The sequence below is a fragment of the Pyrus communis genome, chromosome 5 (genome assembly GCF_041283825.1).
Source record: "Pyrus communis isolate YQ-2024b chromosome 5, ASM4128382v1, whole genome shotgun sequence".
Taxonomy (NCBI): Eukaryota; Viridiplantae; Streptophyta; class Magnoliopsida; order Rosales; family Rosaceae; genus Pyrus; species Pyrus communis.
The window spans coordinates 20,225,888-20,244,155 of NC_142569.1; the positions used below are offsets into that span (position 1 = coordinate 20,225,888).

The 18,268-nt window shown below is 36.6% G+C and overlaps 1 protein-coding gene across 1 annotated transcript; it reads right to left on the reverse strand.

Moving 5' to 3' along the window:
• Positions 1–1,848: 1,848 nt before the first annotated feature.
• On the reverse strand, positions 1,849–4,759 carry LOC137726299 (cysteine proteinase mucunain). The gene is made up of 5 exons (XM_068465209.2): positions 3,970–4,759; positions 3,129–3,364; positions 2,901–3,041; positions 2,247–2,705; positions 1,849–2,156 (listed from the first exon to the last, which is right to left on the reverse strand). The coding sequence occupies exons 1-5, from the start codon at positions 4,475–4,477 to the stop codon at positions 2,073–2,075; spliced, it is 1,428 nt and encodes a 475-aa protein (XP_068321310.2). The 5' UTR covers positions 4,478–4,759; the 3' UTR covers positions 1,849–2,072.
• Positions 4,760–18,268: the final 13,509 nt, after the last annotated feature.

An 18,268-nucleotide genomic window follows, 5' to 3' on the forward strand; every position in this document is an offset into this window, starting at 1 on the left:
TTAACCGTGAACAGCACTAATTAACCCTCATATTTTCCTAAAGTTATTGAATTGGATGGAATACGCATCGTCAACCAAATTATTCTTCAATAGTTCCCTACATGAACAACATAATAGAGATACAATCAAAGATCATTAAGCTTTGTGAAAATCATAAGCATTGATAATGCATTCGTAACTATGAACAGCATGATACTCCTGCCTGGAATTTACTTAACACGACTGTGACTAGCAACCTCCACTACTTATGAATATAAGTTCATAATGATTAGGTGAAACTCCCTTATATTCTAGCATCAAATTCATGCATGTAAACTAAGCAGGCCCTCTTAATCAACACACAAGAATAAGTTCTTAATCAAACAATTAAGTAAATTGTATTCACAATTTATGAAATTACAACTGAAAGTAATCAATTCATATTGCAAATATAATCATGGTTTCAAAGTCTCCTCTAGCTCAAACAAGTTTGGCTCCTTATGTTCGCAAAACAAAGATAATTAAACTTAAACATTAAAAACAAAGATAGAATACACCTAGAAACACTCTAGGTGGCTCCTCTTTCCTTCCTCGCTGCGCACAATGGAGATTTGTGTGAATTTAGGCTCTTGAGGTGTGGTGTGAAATTGTGGTAGAGGGTGGTGGTTTATGAGTGTTCCGGCATCATGTATTTATAGGGTGAAGGGAAGGCACAAAATTGGGCTGAAAAGGAGAGGAGTTAGGACTCCAAATCACTAAAGAACAAGGACACTTTCAATCAGATTCCAAGGAGGACAATGAATGGTCCTTGGGGCAGATTGTAGAACTTCTAGAAAGGTTACATGTGACATAAACATAGGGCACGAAAATAGGGCTTCTAGAACCTGATATTTAGGTGATTTAATGTGAAAATGAGTCCTCTTTGAAGCTGGAATTAAGGTAGGAAAAGATTAGGATAGGATAAGATAAGATAAGGTTAGATAAAGTTTGGATAAGATAAGGTAATTTGGATAATATTCCTTCTTTGTAGCTAATTCCTTATCTTCCAAGTCTTCAATTTAATTCTTTTAGATGTTAATCACATTCCTAGCCTCTCTTGATCTTCAAATTCGTCCATCCACCTTGCTCCATGCATGTGCAATCCATTCCAAGCCCAAAACTGCTCCAAATAGCATCAAATTGCACTTTCTTGCCAACTTTGTCATTTAAACCTACAAACACACGAAAATAGCTTAAAACACTATAATAAATAGAAACTAACTTACTAAATGCAAAGAAACAAGCTAACAAAGTCGCATAAATATGCTCCTATCAAATTGTTAATTACAAAAAGGTGGATGAAATGCCTACGATAACAGCCCATTCAAAATCCCATTCAAAATCCCTACGATAACAGCCCACTAAAAAGCCATACTTAAGAGTTAAGGCTATTGTTCTTCCAAAAAAAAAAAAAAAAATAGAGTTAAGGCTATTGCGTTTTCTCAACACGCTTCAATTTAAAATTAAACATTTAAAAAGTGTTTGATAAAATTAAAATATACTGTTTATTTTAAAAGCAAAAGCCTCCAAATTAACAATAGTTTGGAGGTTGTTTTTAAAAACTACTTTAATAAAAAGTTGAGTTGTGCCTTTAAAAATATTTTTAATTTCTGTTATAATCTCATTAATTTTAAATAATGACATTATTTATCATTCCAGACAATGTTTTTACACTTCTTTTCATACTCACAGCACTTCAACTGCTTTATTTTGCTACTGATTATTCTCAAAGCAAGGCAGAAACAATTTATTAAAAAAACACAACAATCCCACACTAGTGAAATTAATGGATTATAGAGAGCAGCAACAAGCAACCGACTCGTTCTGAGATTAAATAAGAGCTTAGTTTCCCATTTGTTTTGACTTGGTTCCATAATTTATATACAACAATCATCCAAAGTACTGAAAAAAAGAATTGAATTCCAAGTAAAAATATCTATAAATCTATTACAATGAACACGAAACCATTTCTTCCTTGCGACATATGCATATTTTCTTGGGAGCAAACTCGGTTCACTTTCTTCCTTGAACACCCAATTTGACTGTTTGGATCCTCAAGCACTTGGGAAGCGGAAACGCCGGCTGCTTCTAGCAGGAGTTCGCTTTAGCGCTTTCACGCTCAATGGATTGTCTTTGCTCTGTTTCAATGAACACATTGTCAGCAAAAACGAAAAGGATCAACGTAGAAAAATTAAAGTGGAAAGAGAGATGGGAGTATGATTCATTACCAATCGGCAAGTTCCCGCATCAAGGTCGCATACGGGGTACTCGTGAGGGCAGCAGCTGTAATGGTCATCACAGCAGGTTGCAGACTCTAGAGGGCAGCATCCCCATCCAAAGCAGTAGTTGCCATACTCATAGGCGCAGCAGCATGTAGTTCCCATGGGGCATGAGTAGTACTCATCGCACACGGTAGGGGGCTTCACAGGAGGAGGAGATGGTGGTGATGGGGGAGGTCTTGGGGGGTTTTGACCCTTTTTAGTAGGGTATGAGGCCTCAATGGCAATACCACATTTGCCGGTATTGATGCTAGCCACATTACGTTCCAACTTGATGTAACCAGCCTCGCCCCAATTGGGACCCCATGAGTTCCTCACGATCCAGTAGTCTACACCATTTTCGGTGCCATAACCAACAGCAACCACACCATGGTCTAGATCTGTTCCACAACGTCCAGTGAAGACACCCTGAATGGTCAGATAATTTCAACGTTGTCAGACTATAAATTAGGACGAACATGATTCTGAAATCAAATGATTAATATTCACAGCTCAACAACAGAGCATGCCAAACAGTCTAGCAAGAGAACTCTATCAATTTCCCACACATGCATACAGTTACAAATATAATGTAGATGATTTGGAATAAGATAGAAGCATTACCGATTGGTAGAGTTGGAATTCCCTGCCACCAGCTTCAATGGCAACACTAACTGGTTGGTGTGCCACAGCCTTCTTCAACGACTTCTCATCATTTTCTGGAACATCTTCATACCCATCAATGGACACAACCCGAGCATTTTTCTGCACAAGAGAAAAAGAAACATTATCACAATGATAAAAAATGTCGCACGTACTCGATAGCCAGCAGAGGTTGAATTGGATGCATACCCTGTTAGGATCACATGAACCATCTCGAGCATGGTAAGGGTAATCTGCTTCAGTATCAATACCGCCATTGGTGATGATGAATTGGAAGGCATAGTCCATTAGACCTCCATTACATCCCTGGTTGTATGATCTGTCACAATCCACTAGTTCTTGCTCTGATAAAGAGATCAGCTCACCGGTCACAATCTTGTTTATGCCTTCCACTGCGCCAACCGTTGAGAACGCCCAGCAACTCCCTTCAATCCGAAGCACATAAAATTATTAGTAAGAAACAAAATGCAGCAGCAGCAGCAGCATATTTTATAGCTGGGGATTGAACAAGATGTCCGAGGCAGATATCTAAATGAAAAATTGACCGATCATTTAACTCTCTAATAGTATATGTATGCAGGGCATGACAAAATTCACGTTCACACATTTTCTAGCCGCAGATGAAACAAGGATGGCGGAGACAGATATCTAAACGAAAAACTAAACGAAAAACTAACTCTCGGATAATACATTCGCAATGCATGACAAATAATTCAGATATCAACACTCAACATGCTACAATCACTTACATAACAAAACCATCTTTTGGAGAAAGCACTTTCCAACTTTTTCTTCCAGAAGAACAAACATAACCTCACACATATCATAAATCCAGAAGAAAATAAATAAATTAAGGATCTTTGGCCAACATATTGATATTTTCCAGGAAAACAATGTTGATATTTCCGGGAAAACAATGTTGATATTTCCCGGAAAACAAAATACCTCCAAAGAAACAGCGCCAACAAAAAAACAAAAAAACGAATAAATGCACAACATAAAAACAACAAAACGAAAATCAAAAGCTCACCGCATTGGCCCTGATCCTTCACGGCAGGAACAGCGCCCTCGGCTCTCCAATCGACCGACTCCGGCAACTTATCGCCGGCCCGGAACGCGTACCGGTCGCTCTTCCTCAACCCAGAAAGCCCGGACCGCCGGCGCCGGTCCACCTTGGCACCCAAGTAAACAGACCTGTACTCCTCGTTGGTCAGATCGGCGAACCGGTTCAGACCCATCTTGTAAGTCCGGCTCTGCTTATTGTGCTCGTCAATGAACCTGAGATTATCCTTAAAAATGTCGAACCTCCGCTCCTTCTCCCCCAAGGCGTTGTAGTTTTTGGCGTGCTTGACAAGCCAGGATTCGTAGAGGGCCTTGACCTCCGTCTCGGTTGGGTCCGACGAGGCGGGCATGCCATGCTTCTCGTTGTAGTCGACGATGGACATGTCCATGGCGGCGGCAAGGGGGAGGAGAAGGAGAAGGACCATGCAGGGCAATGAGGCCATGGCCCCAGAAGATCTTGAGGATTGTCGTTTCATTGTTGACGAAAGGTCTGAGAGGGAATGTGATGGGTAGAATTGGGGTTGGTGGGTATTATATAGGACAAAAGAGGGGAGGGGGGAGGGGGGATTTTGATAGGCTGGATGAAGCAGAAGAGAATGACAGCGAATTGAATTTGGAAAAGAATACCGGAATTGCGTTGAAATAGGAATATTAGAGAGTCCTGCTGTGTCGCGATCGGTTGGGGACCTGGTGGTCACCACCTCTATAAATTTTTATTTTTTTATTCTAATACGATGATATATTTACATTGAGGTGTCAGAAATAAATTAGTCTGTTCACGGTTTCAAATTTTAAAAACCCACTTATCAAGCGAAGTGGGTATATTTTAAAAGAAAATTTTATTTATAAGCGTTTTTTGTTAAAAGATACTTGTTTTAAATGTGTGAATTTTTGTTGAAAATTCAATTGCCCTTGAAAAAACATTTGACATATGTATTTTCAAAAAACGCTTCCAAGAACCAAAAACACTATAAATTTATGTGCCAAACACAATTAGTAGTGTTTTGACTGTCAAAAAGCACTTTTTAACCCTTGCACAAGTAAACCCAAACATGCACCGCTCAGGCGTCTAAGCGATCTTGATTCTCGGACAGTTTTTGACCATTGATGCATGTGAAGTGTGCATTTAATCAACAGTTATAAATTATCTTCTTTTTTTTTTAATGTTTTTGAGTCTGACCCTTGTCTTATCTAATCTTTGTTATTAGGTGATGTAAAGAAAATTGTTGAGCTCATTCTTCCATTTATAAATAACGTATTTTAATCGTATAAATTTTATAATAAGAACCATTAATTTCTTGGTGTGGTTTGTGGGGGTGGCCATTAGGAATTTTAAATTATTTTCATTTTGTGCTAATTTCCTCCAGATCAAGAAATTGATCACTGGAGCATATGTACCCATCTGACACCCTTCTAATTGGTCTGTAATTAGTTATTTGTGGTAATGAAATTCTATCACTTCTATAAAAAAATGATACGTTGTCAAAATTGTGAATGGTTTCAACTTGAGAAACCCTTGTTTGATCAGTCGTAGTGCATTAGTAAGCAAAGCATTTATCTGATACATGCTACATTTTTTGCATTTTCGTTCTCGGGAAGTAAACATATCATTAGAAAGCATTAGAATGTACGTTCGTTTTTCCGAGCAATTGAGATCAAGGTTTTATAAATATGTAGAATACCTAATCAAAATTTCATTATCTAAGCAGCCTTTCAAAAGTAATTTTTGATGACGCACATTTGAAGATAATTGACAAGTATTTGTTTTTCAAACCAAGTTAAAATTAACCTAAGGGGTTGGTCTAGTAGAAAGTAATCAAAGGTTTGAGACCCCAACTTGAGTTTGAACTCCCACGGATACATTTATTGGACCTACTAGCTCTATTTTGATATACTGTTTGATACAGTGACAAAAAATACGTTGCTGCATCACGTGATACGGCGACCAAAATATGTTACTCCCACGGATGCATTCAAAGATGTGTGGTATGATACTTCCTATATTAAAAAAGAAGTGAGGTTGAAATTGCTCAATTATTTGAAGTTGATGTTTTTCTTTGTACTCAACATAGTCGGTAGACAAAACGTCTCCAAATTCCCACATGCTTCAAACAATGAGCCAGCTAAGTTTCCCGAGAAACAAACAACACCAATTCCAAAAAAAAAAAAAGCCAAATTGCAATGGCAATTAAACAACTCTATTTGCCTAGCTTTGTTGTCACAACACATTATATGACGACTCTGTGATAGTTTGAGAGTTTAGGCAGCAAGGTTTCACGATGGCAAATTAGGCAGAATTTAGATACTTGTGGATTTGTTAACAAGTAAAAAAAATTTGCAGCACATGGTTGATGTAGGAAACATGGGAATGAAAGATGTTGGCAAATTGAAAAGGACGCAAAAGATAATATGGGTCACGTACAGATTGTAGAATGCGTGCATTGTTGTCCTCATGATCGTAATAAGTTGAAGATTTGACAACTAAAATTTATGATGAAATTATCTTTTTGTGATTATTGCGAAATTGAATTTGAGACAGTTTTTTTTATAAGCATGAAGGAGGATTTGCAATTGAAATCTCTTTTTCATTTTTTTCATTTTTAGGTCAAAAGTACTTTATATTACAAAATAAAAAATTTTACAAACTGACAAGGCCCAAAGCTAAACATATTAACATCAAAAAATCGATTCACAGCAGAACGACACACTACAAGAGCTAAGATACAATTAGGCCCAAACCGTAAAACACGAACACGGAACCTAGAAACTTGTACTGTCTCTTTCGCTGCCAGAGATCGCCCCAAGCCGTCCAATTCCTCTTTTACAACCAAGCAATACCTCACCAAATGCCACATCCAACTCCAATTTGCTTCCTGAGCACAACCATAAAGTAAGGATAACCGAAAACCAAACGAGAGAAGCCAACTATTGAGATGAAGTATGTGGAGATCCACGAACGACACTGCCGATAAAGGCCACCGGAGCCGGTGAAACCATCAAAATTCTACACACAATTTCAGTGGGTTGTATAGCTGAAAATCAGAATATGGAGGAACACAGAGGATAAATACTGTCTGGGAAGGAGAAATAAGACATATTAGTATAACAACTAAGGCGAGAAAATAGTAAAAATAAGAAAAAAAGACAAGAAGGAAAGAGAGGGGAGGACGGTGACTGACCCTGGCCAAAGCTAGGGTCAGTGTCACTGGTTCTGCTCAAATTTGGAGGCCTCACCCGAACCGGTGAGAAAAACTCTCAAAAAGAGAGACAGACTCTCACTAGAGAGAGAAAGCTGGTAAGTTTGTTGTTTAGGTCTTGATGCAACTATTGTTTTTCAATTGAAATCTGTTCAACCATTGAAAAAAGAGATTTATCACTAAACTAAAAAATAGTACACTAAAAATGGCCTTTAGGAATGGTGAAACTCTGCTGCGTTCCCTATAGAGAAAAAGCGTCGGTTTTTCTCCGTTGCCAATAACTACCCAGTACCTCGGTTTATAGTAATATACGATGCTTATTTGGTATTATTTGTTGACTTTCATGGGTTTTTTGTTGACTTCCATTGGTAAAAACTAAAAACATCTATTGCAATTTGCATCAGTACTTCTGTAAATTCTGATGCCTGTCCCTCTTTAAGGCATTTGGTTTACATTAAAAACTTATGCAATAGCAATCTGCCACTTCAGTTTTTATATAGGATAGAAGCTATAAATATCAAAATTAATTGACTATTGAAAATTGTTTCATTTTGATACATATTCGATGTCAAGATTGATTGCTTATTCAAGTCACCCTACGTAATGAATTGAAGTTTTCTGCGCATAGATTTGCCAATTTTTTAATACTATGTATAATTTATAGACATGAAAAATTGAAGGCTAGGATGGACAACGACGACTGTAGAAAACGCGAAAAAATGTAAAAGAAGGAACAGGGGCATATCAGTTTATGATTGTCGTGCTTTTTAAAAAAAAATATTTTTGTGTTTTAAGAATGATCAATTACTGTTGTCCTACTAGATTAGGAATGTGATTTTGTAAATCCTAACATATCTAGGATATCATTATGAGATTTTACAATATCTCTTAGACTATATATTATCCTATTAGAGTTGTAATCATATTAGGGTAAGAAATTAACTTTTCCTACTATTATAAATAAAGCCATAATGGGGTGGAATAGAACACCTCACAATTGCACATTGCTCTCTTTCTCTCTACTGTGCCGCACCCCCTCTCTCTCTTTCCTTATTATAGTTCAGTAAATTAAGCATACAACACGTTATCAGCACGCTCTTGACATTGCACTTAAGAGAGTTTATTCTTTGATCAGGGGAGTATTACATTTTAATCATTCTCTTTATGATTAATTAATTAATTTATTGAATTAATCCACATGCTATTGATTCAATTTTTTTTTTTTTTTTGTTCAACGTGATACAATGCATTGAAGATGCAATTCCGGCTTTCCGAGAAAGATCTACAAATTTTAAGGCTCAATTGTTTTCTGCCAATCAGGTTCTTTTAAAATAAATAAAGATATTTGAAACGACCATGAAGTATGAAAACATTCCCCATAATGCATGAATCCCTATATTTATATTTTCCTTTCAATTATATATATATATTGCATATTTTGTCAATATATATATATTTGTTCATGCAATACACAATTATGCTATGTGGAATTTGTGAGTCAAAGCATCAAAATAAATTAGAAGCAATTAGGGTTTTTCAAACCCTAGTGCCGAAAAAGTAAAAAAAAAAAAAATCAGGGATTTTTTTTTATTTTTTGCACGGCTGAGCCGCGACTTCGAGCCACGCCGAGCCAACGACGTGTTTCACCAAGCCTGAAGCTTGGGTATGCGACATGGCAGCCCTTTGGGCTTTGTGCTAAAATTGGACTAGGCCTACGCTTGGGTCCCTAATACATGGGCTTCACGACCTGTGGTCTGTCTAAAAACTAGCAACCATTGCTGGACTTTTCCAGATTTGGCTTGCTTTTTAGAAGCCAGCGATAGTTGGGTTTGTCCCGTGTCAACCAACAACCATGCTCCCGAGGCCCAACAGCTGCAGGGACTTGATCTGTGACTTTGCAGCCAACCCAAGTGTGCTGGGTTGTGTCATTTTATGTATTTTTTTTTCCGACCCGATGCCATGTATTGGCATCCTCGCTTCATAAGCATACTCATATAATTTTTGGGACGTTTTTGGTTAACGCTAATTAAGCTATAATTCAATTGTCACTTGGCCCACCGCCAATTGAAGCTAATAAGACCCGACTGTCATTATTTTGCTTTCACGATCGACCTTGTATGGTTCGATCTATTGAATTAAATAAAAATGACCGACTGTCCATTAATCTGACAAGACATTCAAAATTATTGGCCTTGTAGACATGTAAATTTCGTTGCATACAGTTGATGCATCATAAATCTCCACGTGGCATATGACTCATCACAAATGGGTAAGTCATCAATGACATATGGCACAAATCAAGTAAAGGAAGCTCAAAAACATTCCTAAAATTTGGCAATGGGGAAGAAATTTCCTTAAAATTGGCAAGGAGCCCAAATTGCTTCCAAAATCGGAAAGAAAGCTAAAACATCTTCACAAAACAAGCAAGAATTGAAGATTGCTCACAAAATAGGCAACAAGCCTTATAGATTTCGGCCAAGCAAGGGAAAGTGGCTGAAAACAAGACATACAACATGCTTAAATTCTCCTATGGACGAATGAAGACACAAATCAAAGTCAAATCCACCCAAAGTCATGGTTTTGGAAGTCTATAAATACAAGTCCCAAGACAAGCATAGGGGGTGGACAATTTCTACATTGAAGGGCTGAAATTCTCACAAAAGGAGAACCTCTGCCAAATCTTTGAAGACTAATATGCTGCCAAAGCTCTCTTCAAAGAACGCATAACCAAAGCCGAAACTTTCTTTCAACCAAAGCCGAAGCTGAAGGATAATTTGTGAAAAACAAGTTCATTTGAGCAACATCAACAACATGCAATTAACAATTAAAAGGCGGAATCATGTTTATATGCACTCAAAAACAAAACTTAACCCATGAACTTCAAAGCCTAGTAGATAGGTGAACCAAGACTCAACTCAAAACAAAGTGAGTTGAGAAATCAATACCTTTGTAGATTCCTCTTTGCATAAGCAAAGGCTAATCACCCAAAGAGAGGGCCTTCATTCCTTGCATCTTAGATCCATGGATTTGGATGGATGAAAAGGTTTCTCCAAGTTCCCAAAATTGAAAACCTCTAAGTCTCCACACCAAGGCATATTGTAGAAGAAATGAGTGACCTTGGAGGAGTTTGATTGCTAGATGATCCCTCCAAGGTGGCTGAAATTTTAGAGAGAAAGGAGAGCTTGTGTTCTCATCCTTTCCCCAAAAATTTCCCTTAATGAATTTTGGCTATAAAGTCATACTTATTCCTTAATTCATTTGAGTGGCAAACTTGTAAATAAGTCCAAAACCACTCATTCTTTAACATGGGATTTATTGGGCTATTTGGGCCTTTGTGAATCATTATTCATTAAGTTGTCACACAACTTAAGTCAATGGACTTGATGATAGGAGCATATTCATGCGACTTAAATGGCTTGTTCTCGTGCATTTACGTTATGTTTCTTTAGTTATTTTAGTCCTTTAAGCTATTTTCGTGTGTTTGTAGGTCCAAAGGGCTAAAGGAGCAAAAAGATGCATTTTGGAGACTTTTGGAGCACTTTTGGGCTAAGGATGGATAGCTTATGCTTGGCGCCAAAATGTTGGACGAAATTGAAGACCAAAGTGTTGGAACTTTGTTCCCTTTAGTTTTAGGACATTTAAACCTTTCCAATTCCCTTATGCCGTGCATCTCCACCTTTCTCCCAAAACCATACACATGCTCCCATTACTTATCATAATCACATATCATATCACTTATCATTCACCACTTATCATATCATTCACCACTTATCATTCATCACTTATCATTCACCACTTATCATTCATCACTTATCATTCACCACTTATCACTTATCATATCATTCACCACTTATCATTCACCATTCCACATGCATTCACTTCATCATTGCAACCACATTTCCACTCACATCCATTTAATTCACATGCTTTCACATGCATTTTCAGCCATGCACATTCACCTTGCATTTGCAGAAAATCCACTTCCTTTGCACATGCATTCATCATCATCACTCTAGTTTTAATTCACATGCATTTCAGATTGCATTCCATTCATTCCACCCTTTAATCACATGCATTCCATCTTTGTTCCAGCAACCCACATGCACAATCCACTCCACAAACATCCCATGCCATGCACATTCAAACACTTTCACATGCATCTTGGCAGATTTCACATGCACACACAAGCATTAGCACATGCAACCTAGCTGTCATGTTCCCCCCATTTCACCTATAAATACTCATTCATTCATTCTCATTCATTCACAATTCATTTCACAACAGAAATTGGTCCCTTGGGGCCGTGCCCTTCACAAGTCCATCCATTCCATTCATAAACACTCATCCATTGCAGAAATGTAGACCATAAAACTCCCTTGTGCCGTGCTCTCCCTTACAATCCAAACACCATCCTTCCATCTCCACCACTACCCAAACCATTCACACCATCAAACTATCCTTAGACCTTGTGCTACAACGAAGAGGAAGATAAGAGTGCCTAAACGTTCATACAATTCAAGTTTGAGTTGTTGGAATGTTTAGGTGTTTCTTTGATTCTCTTTGTTTAATTTCAATACTCTATGTTTTGTACGAATGAGGCATGGAAGAGAAGAGTGCCTAAACGTTCATACAATTCAAGTTTGAGTTGTTGGAATGTTTAGGTGTTTCTTTGATTCTCTTTGTTTTGTATCATAAGGAACTAAACCCCCCTTGGTTAGGGGGTGATTCGAATATATGTTTATGCTTGCATTTTGATTTGAATACTTCTAATTGCGTTTCATAAGTTGTGGATTCAATTTGTTTAACCGTTTGATTGATAACTTATTTATGTATGTTTATTGAGAATGCGCGCTTAATTTTCATGCATGAATATGACGCTAGAATATAAGTAAGTTTCACCTAATCGTTATGAACTTATATTCACAAGTAGTGGAGGTTGCTTATAAACAATCGCGTTAAACAAATTCTTGGCATAAGTTTCATGCAATCCATAGTAACGAATGCCTCGTCAACACTTATAATTTTCATAGAGCGTAATGATTCTTGCTTGTATCTCTTCTATGCATTCATGTTGAGGACTTGTGGGGAATGTTTTGAATTGTTGTATGCGCTAACCCATCCAATTCAATAACGTTAGGAAGATTTGAAGGTTAATTAGTGCATCACGGTTAACCCGGGGTGTTGAGTTTCATGGTTTATTGAAATGCAATTGGAAATCATTTTATTATGCAAGTATAACATGTATGGAGATGAATCCCTTAGCCATTCTATCATCCATTCATTCCATTCCATCAAATTCGTTTTACAATCTGTTTAGTTTATTAACTTGTTTTGTTATTTCAATTCTCGTCAATTGAAAACCCCCCCTTTACTTTCTTGTTCTTTAGTGTTTAGAATTTGTTTAGTTTATGTTTTAAAGTGTTTTGATTCATTTTATTTCCCAATTTCGTCCAAATTCACCAAAGTGCTCAAAACTGCCCAGAAAGTGATTTTAAGGCAGTTTTGAGTGTTTTGGGTGATGTTTGAGTCTTTTGGTTTGTTTTAATGTTTTAAGTGTTTAGTTTTACATTCTTTGAGTTAGTTTAGTGTTTTATATTATGTTTTTACTTTCTTGAGTCAAGTTATTACTTAATTTCGTCCAAATTTGTGTTTGTGCTCAAATCTGCCCAGAAAGTGGTTTTTAGGCAGATTTGAGTGTGTTTGTGTTGTTTTGAGTCTTTTGGTTTGTCTTAGTGTTTTAAAGTTTAGTTTTGCATTCTTTGAGTCTAGTATAGTGTTTCATATTGTTATTTTACGTTTTTGAGTCAAATCCAAGTGGTTAACAATCCCTCCTAATCCCCGGTCCAGAACGATCCCTACTTGCACCTATACTACAATTGATAAAAAGAGGGTTTAATTTGTGTGCGTATAATTCTCGCACCACTTGACGTTCGAAGCCCATTGGGCCTTAAGGTCCAAAACTATCCCGTGGTCTTTTAACGAACTTATTCGTTTGATTAATAATCATATTAATTAATCCTTGCCATAAATAATTAAACCATTTAATTATTCTTACTCATCTCCGTTGAATCTTCAATCTCTACCTTACACGGTGTACGATCCATTAGGTTCCTTTTAGCGAGGCAGTGGGCGATTCAAACTCTTTCAAATCGATTGTGAATTGAAACTTACTTTCAATTCTCCTGTTAGTGATAATACACTTTTAGGGCTTCCACAAACCATGGTTGACGCCTAGCAGCATGTCATGGTTACCCAAGCTAATCAGAAGAGGTGGAGAACCTATTCAGTTTTAGGATTACAAATGCAATACGGTCTTTCTCTAATACAATACTCTTGACCACATTGTTTGGTTTGATAGTTTATTCATGTCTACTATCCAATGTGAGTCTTGTGCTTATATGATTACCTTGAATGTGATTTGGAACACATTCCTAAATCTCATTCATACTCTGGCCAGAGATTCTAAATCATATCATAGAGTATTCTCCCTCAAACAGTTTGAAGGTTAGAGATCCCTTGTTGCGCATTCACTTGTCTCCATGGCTAAATGGCTTAACCCCAACGATGCCGTGGACACCCTCCTGATGGAGTGACTTTGACATAATCAAAGATTAAGGACCTAACCACAAGACAACTGTGATGCCTCAGGTCAAAAGACTTAATTTGCATTATCCCAACCATGAGTTCTCATGTGACATGAATATGAGAACTCTTCGTTGATCGTGTTCAGTGAACTCATTCTCTATTGAGCACCTACGTACTTGTCTTGATGTCACACACACCAATGACTCGAGACTAGTCACTCTCCCTGAGAGAAGACATAGCACGTACTGATCTTAACGGACTGTCAATGCCCAATTGACAATCCTATGATCAGGAATGTTTAGGATGTGTCAACGAAAGAATGGTCTCATGAATCTAACTTCTTTAGATCGCATTCTTCCAATCACATATTCCTTGGACTTATCGTTTAAGCATATAACATTTATATGAGACGGCTCAAACAATAATCTTTGCCCTTTACATTAAACTAGATTAGTTTAACATGTGAAACGTCCATAAAGTATCATCATATGATTGGTTTTAGGGCACATTTCCAACAATCTCCCACTTGCACTAGAGCCAATCAGCTTAGTCATCAGTGATGATACCTCTTCTATAGTCATTTCATAAATGGCTGAGTAGTAGGCCTAGACAATGGATATCTATATGTTATCCATAGAAGCAACCTTGAGAATAACGACGTCACCATTATACATGATTCTCAATCATGTGGTTCAGTCTCTCATTTGAGTTCGGACCTTGATGAGACCTTGATTCCCTGGCTTGAGCTATCGCCCCATTAGTGTCATACACTTTCTGGTTGGAACCGAATGGAGAGTTCATAAATGAACTTTCCCATCCAAACAACAATGTTGTAAGCTTCTGTATGGCAATATATTTTGCATACATGATGGAACACATTAAAGTCATTACTTTTAACGTTTCCACCCAAATATCTCTTTAGTCATAATAAAGAGATATCTCATTATCACTTCATTCATAATGAAGAGATATTCTATGATGGATTAGATTCATAATCTAATACATTTACGCTTCCATTACGTTACTCTAATTCTTCCTCATTCTTGAGGAATCCATCCTTAGTATTTCTTAAATACCTAATGATTCACTTGACAGTTGCCATGGTTCTGATCCTGGGCTTGCACTGATATCATCTTGTACCGTTCTAGGTACAACTTATATCAATGTTTTCATACAATATGAAATACATAAATCACCTTTTTGCGTATGCATAAAGGATTCTATTTACGCATTATTTCTTTGGGAGTCAAAGGGTACATTCCTTTTGAGAAGAACAACTTCCTAGTCTCACTAGAATTGTCATTCTAATTGAAGTTTATCATCATATGAGAAACTTCCTAGCATCTCTTGTCTATTTTAGGGATTGATATAATCCAATTATATCTTGAAATATATCATTATAGATTTCCATCCCATAGACTATATCTCCCATATACATTCTATCATTATAGAATGTTTAAAGTCATAACTTTAACGATGAAGAATTCCTTTCATTTTCAAAATTAATATATATCATGTATATATATTCAAATTTAGGAATATGATTAACTCCCACTAATCTTTTGTAAACCTAGTAAACAAAAGATTCATTTACATCTTTACGAGAAATCAAACGATTTGATCCTTTTTCTCATAAGATGCTTATAGCTCCCACTAAGTGTAGTCATAAGGATTTTCATTCTTATTTCTTTCGAATTAAGAGGTGTAACTCTATGACATAGTCATAAAGTTCAAACCATTCAACTGAGACGATTTATAAATCCTTCTCGACTACCTTGGAGCTTGTGGTGTAGGAACTAGGTTGTTATATTTGTTGATCATATCAAACAAATATTGCTTATTAGCACGCAACCCCAAATCTTAACATGTTTAAGATTTGTCTTTCTTTCCAACTACATCTTATGGAGTTATGAAAATTTTGGAAGATCTTCTAATTGACAATCATATTGTTTTAGAAGTATATATATCCTATATATGGGTAATAGATAACATCCAACGAACTAAATTTTATTCAAGTTCGTTCTTCTCCTAATGGAGAAATTCATTATCTTATGATGCCATTTTCCTTGATATCTTTCAAGGAAACTCATCTAAAGTGTTATCTTTCCTTGGATCAAATCCAAGGAGGTAAATACTTTAGACGTCTTACTCATCAACTTACATTTCTTGAATTCTTTGAAACCTTTTGCAAAGTATTCGGACTTGTGTTTATTCAAAATAAACTATAGTCCAACCGAGAGTGATCTTCGGTGAATGTCATACAACATGAGTAGTATTATGTTGTGGACAAGTGCCACTAACATATAAGTGAATTAACCTCAACAACTTTGTGATTCTTTCTTCTTTCCAAAAGAATAAAGATTCGAACATTTCGCCTCTATACAATTTTAACAAGAAGGTATTGGATCCGGATCTAACGATCCAAAGCATCCATCTATGACCAACTCGTAACTTATGTTTTAGAGGTATCACAACTCATTTGGGATTAGTCACTACCTTGCAACCTTTTGGGTTTTAAGCATCATCGTATTCTAAACAGTTAAACTACCACATCATCTCTACTATAGAGACAACCAATTAAATTACAATAATCTAATTATTGATTAATAAAGAACAATGTTTTGTCAAACAAAACGTTCATCCATCTCTACTATAGTGACGGATTTAAGTTCCTTAAAATTGGAATGTAAAGACAATCTTTAGTATTTTCCAATTTCTTTGGTAGTTCATATGAGGAAGTAAGTACAATCCGCTTTCACAGAGATCTATATTTTATTCACTTTCCGAATGTGAAGTACTTTCTCTTCTCTCATTAATCTTTTACTTTTTATTAGCACACTTTTACAACAATTGTAAAACATAGTTACTAATACAGAATCAAACATTCAAGTAGAAGAACCAACTGTTTTGAACTATTCAAGAACATTTTACAACACCTTCGAAAGGTGCGTTCTTGACACTTGCAAGATATTTCTTGCAAATACCCCTTCCAATGTCCATCCTTTCATAAAGAAAGTTTGTTCCCTTGGAGTTATTTTTGCCTTCTTCATTTGACTTCCCTTTTGACTACAATAGTCATGGTCCCTAAACTCCCACTATCTCTCTTGAAACTTATTTCAAATGTGTTATACACATCAAACGATTTGGAGAGCGTGCGGTTATTGTTCACTATATAGTTTACAATAAACTTAGTGAACCACTAGGATAGGGACACAAAGGTGAAGTCCTTGCTTAGTTTCCGTCTCGTTAAGTGGTTTAACACTTCAACACTCAATGATTCAAAATCATCATAAGTCCATGTTGATGGACTATTTTTGTCAACCAACCATTATGTTCTCAACATAATTACAAACTTTCAAGAGTTGTTCAAGGCAACTCTCATTTCTTCATACAACAATTTGTAAATGGAGAATCATGGCACATAAAGTGTCCATGCCCTTGTGCTTACTTCTCAAGTTCCTTGTTCGTGTAACAAAGAGACAAGCACTAGAGTTTGCATTGTCCTCTTCATGGTAGACTTATCTAACATGTTCTTCCATTGATACATTATCAATAGGAAGATTGTGAGGATGAGACTACTTAGGCACTTTTATAATCCATTCAAGACAATCTATGGGATTGTGGTACCAAGTTCGGAAACTAAAGCGTTCGGTTTTTCTTTGTCAAGTTTTGGATAGCGTTTGCAAATATATTGGTAAACAAATACATAACGAATATAAATTGATTGATTTTAAGCTATTTGATCCGGGTCTTTAAATCAAAATAGCACCACCCACTATTTTTAGCAAATTCCATATCCCTCATCGGAATTCGAGAGTTTTTGGAGGAAACTCTTAGTAGGGTATGGGAGACTCACTATTACCAAGCCCACCTCACAATGATATGATGTTGGCTAGCAAAAATAATAATGAGAGAGTACGCTTACTCATTTACATCTAATGTAAGAACCCATCTTATTTGGCCTCTAGAGAATGTCACCTCACAATGATATGATGTTGGCTCCATTGCACTTAGTTAAGTCATTCCCACCATGCACGTTCGGGTAGGGGTTCAAGAACAACCTCACGATGATACGATGTTGATCATTCTCGTTGCCTACCTTTCACAACATCAAGTATGCATATAAACTCCTCCTGAGTGTAAGCATGCACTTTGTACTCCCCCATGATAGGGTGAAGCCGGTGTACAAGTCACAAACGATTGGAGCCTACCACGGTGGAAGGCCACGAAAGAGTGTTCAAAGCACTCCCACGCTTATCAACTTAATATTGATTTGGTTGAGGGTTTTTAGGTCTCATCACATATAAACATACATTTTAATCCAATTAAAACATTTTGGTCCTATTACAACTATTGGTCCATATGATTGATTTAGTAGTATATAATACTCCCACTATGCTTTTAAAACGGTTTTTAAAGCAAGACTATATGGTACTACTAACATAAGATTTGCATTCATTGATGGGCTATATAGTTGCCTTAGGG

Coding starts and splice junctions, on each gene's coding strand:
- LOC137726299 (XM_068465209.2), bottom strand. CDS start 4,477: ATGAAACGACAATCCTCAAGATCTTCTGGGGCCATGGCCTCATTGCCC. Junction 3,042..3,128: donor GTTCATGTGATCCTAACAGG/GTATGCATCCAA, acceptor TCTCTTGTGCAG/AAAAATGCTCGGGTTGTGTC. Junction 2,157..2,246: donor ATGCGGGAACTTGCCGATTG/GTAATGAATCAT, acceptor TCATTGAAACAG/AGCAAAGACAATCCATTGAG.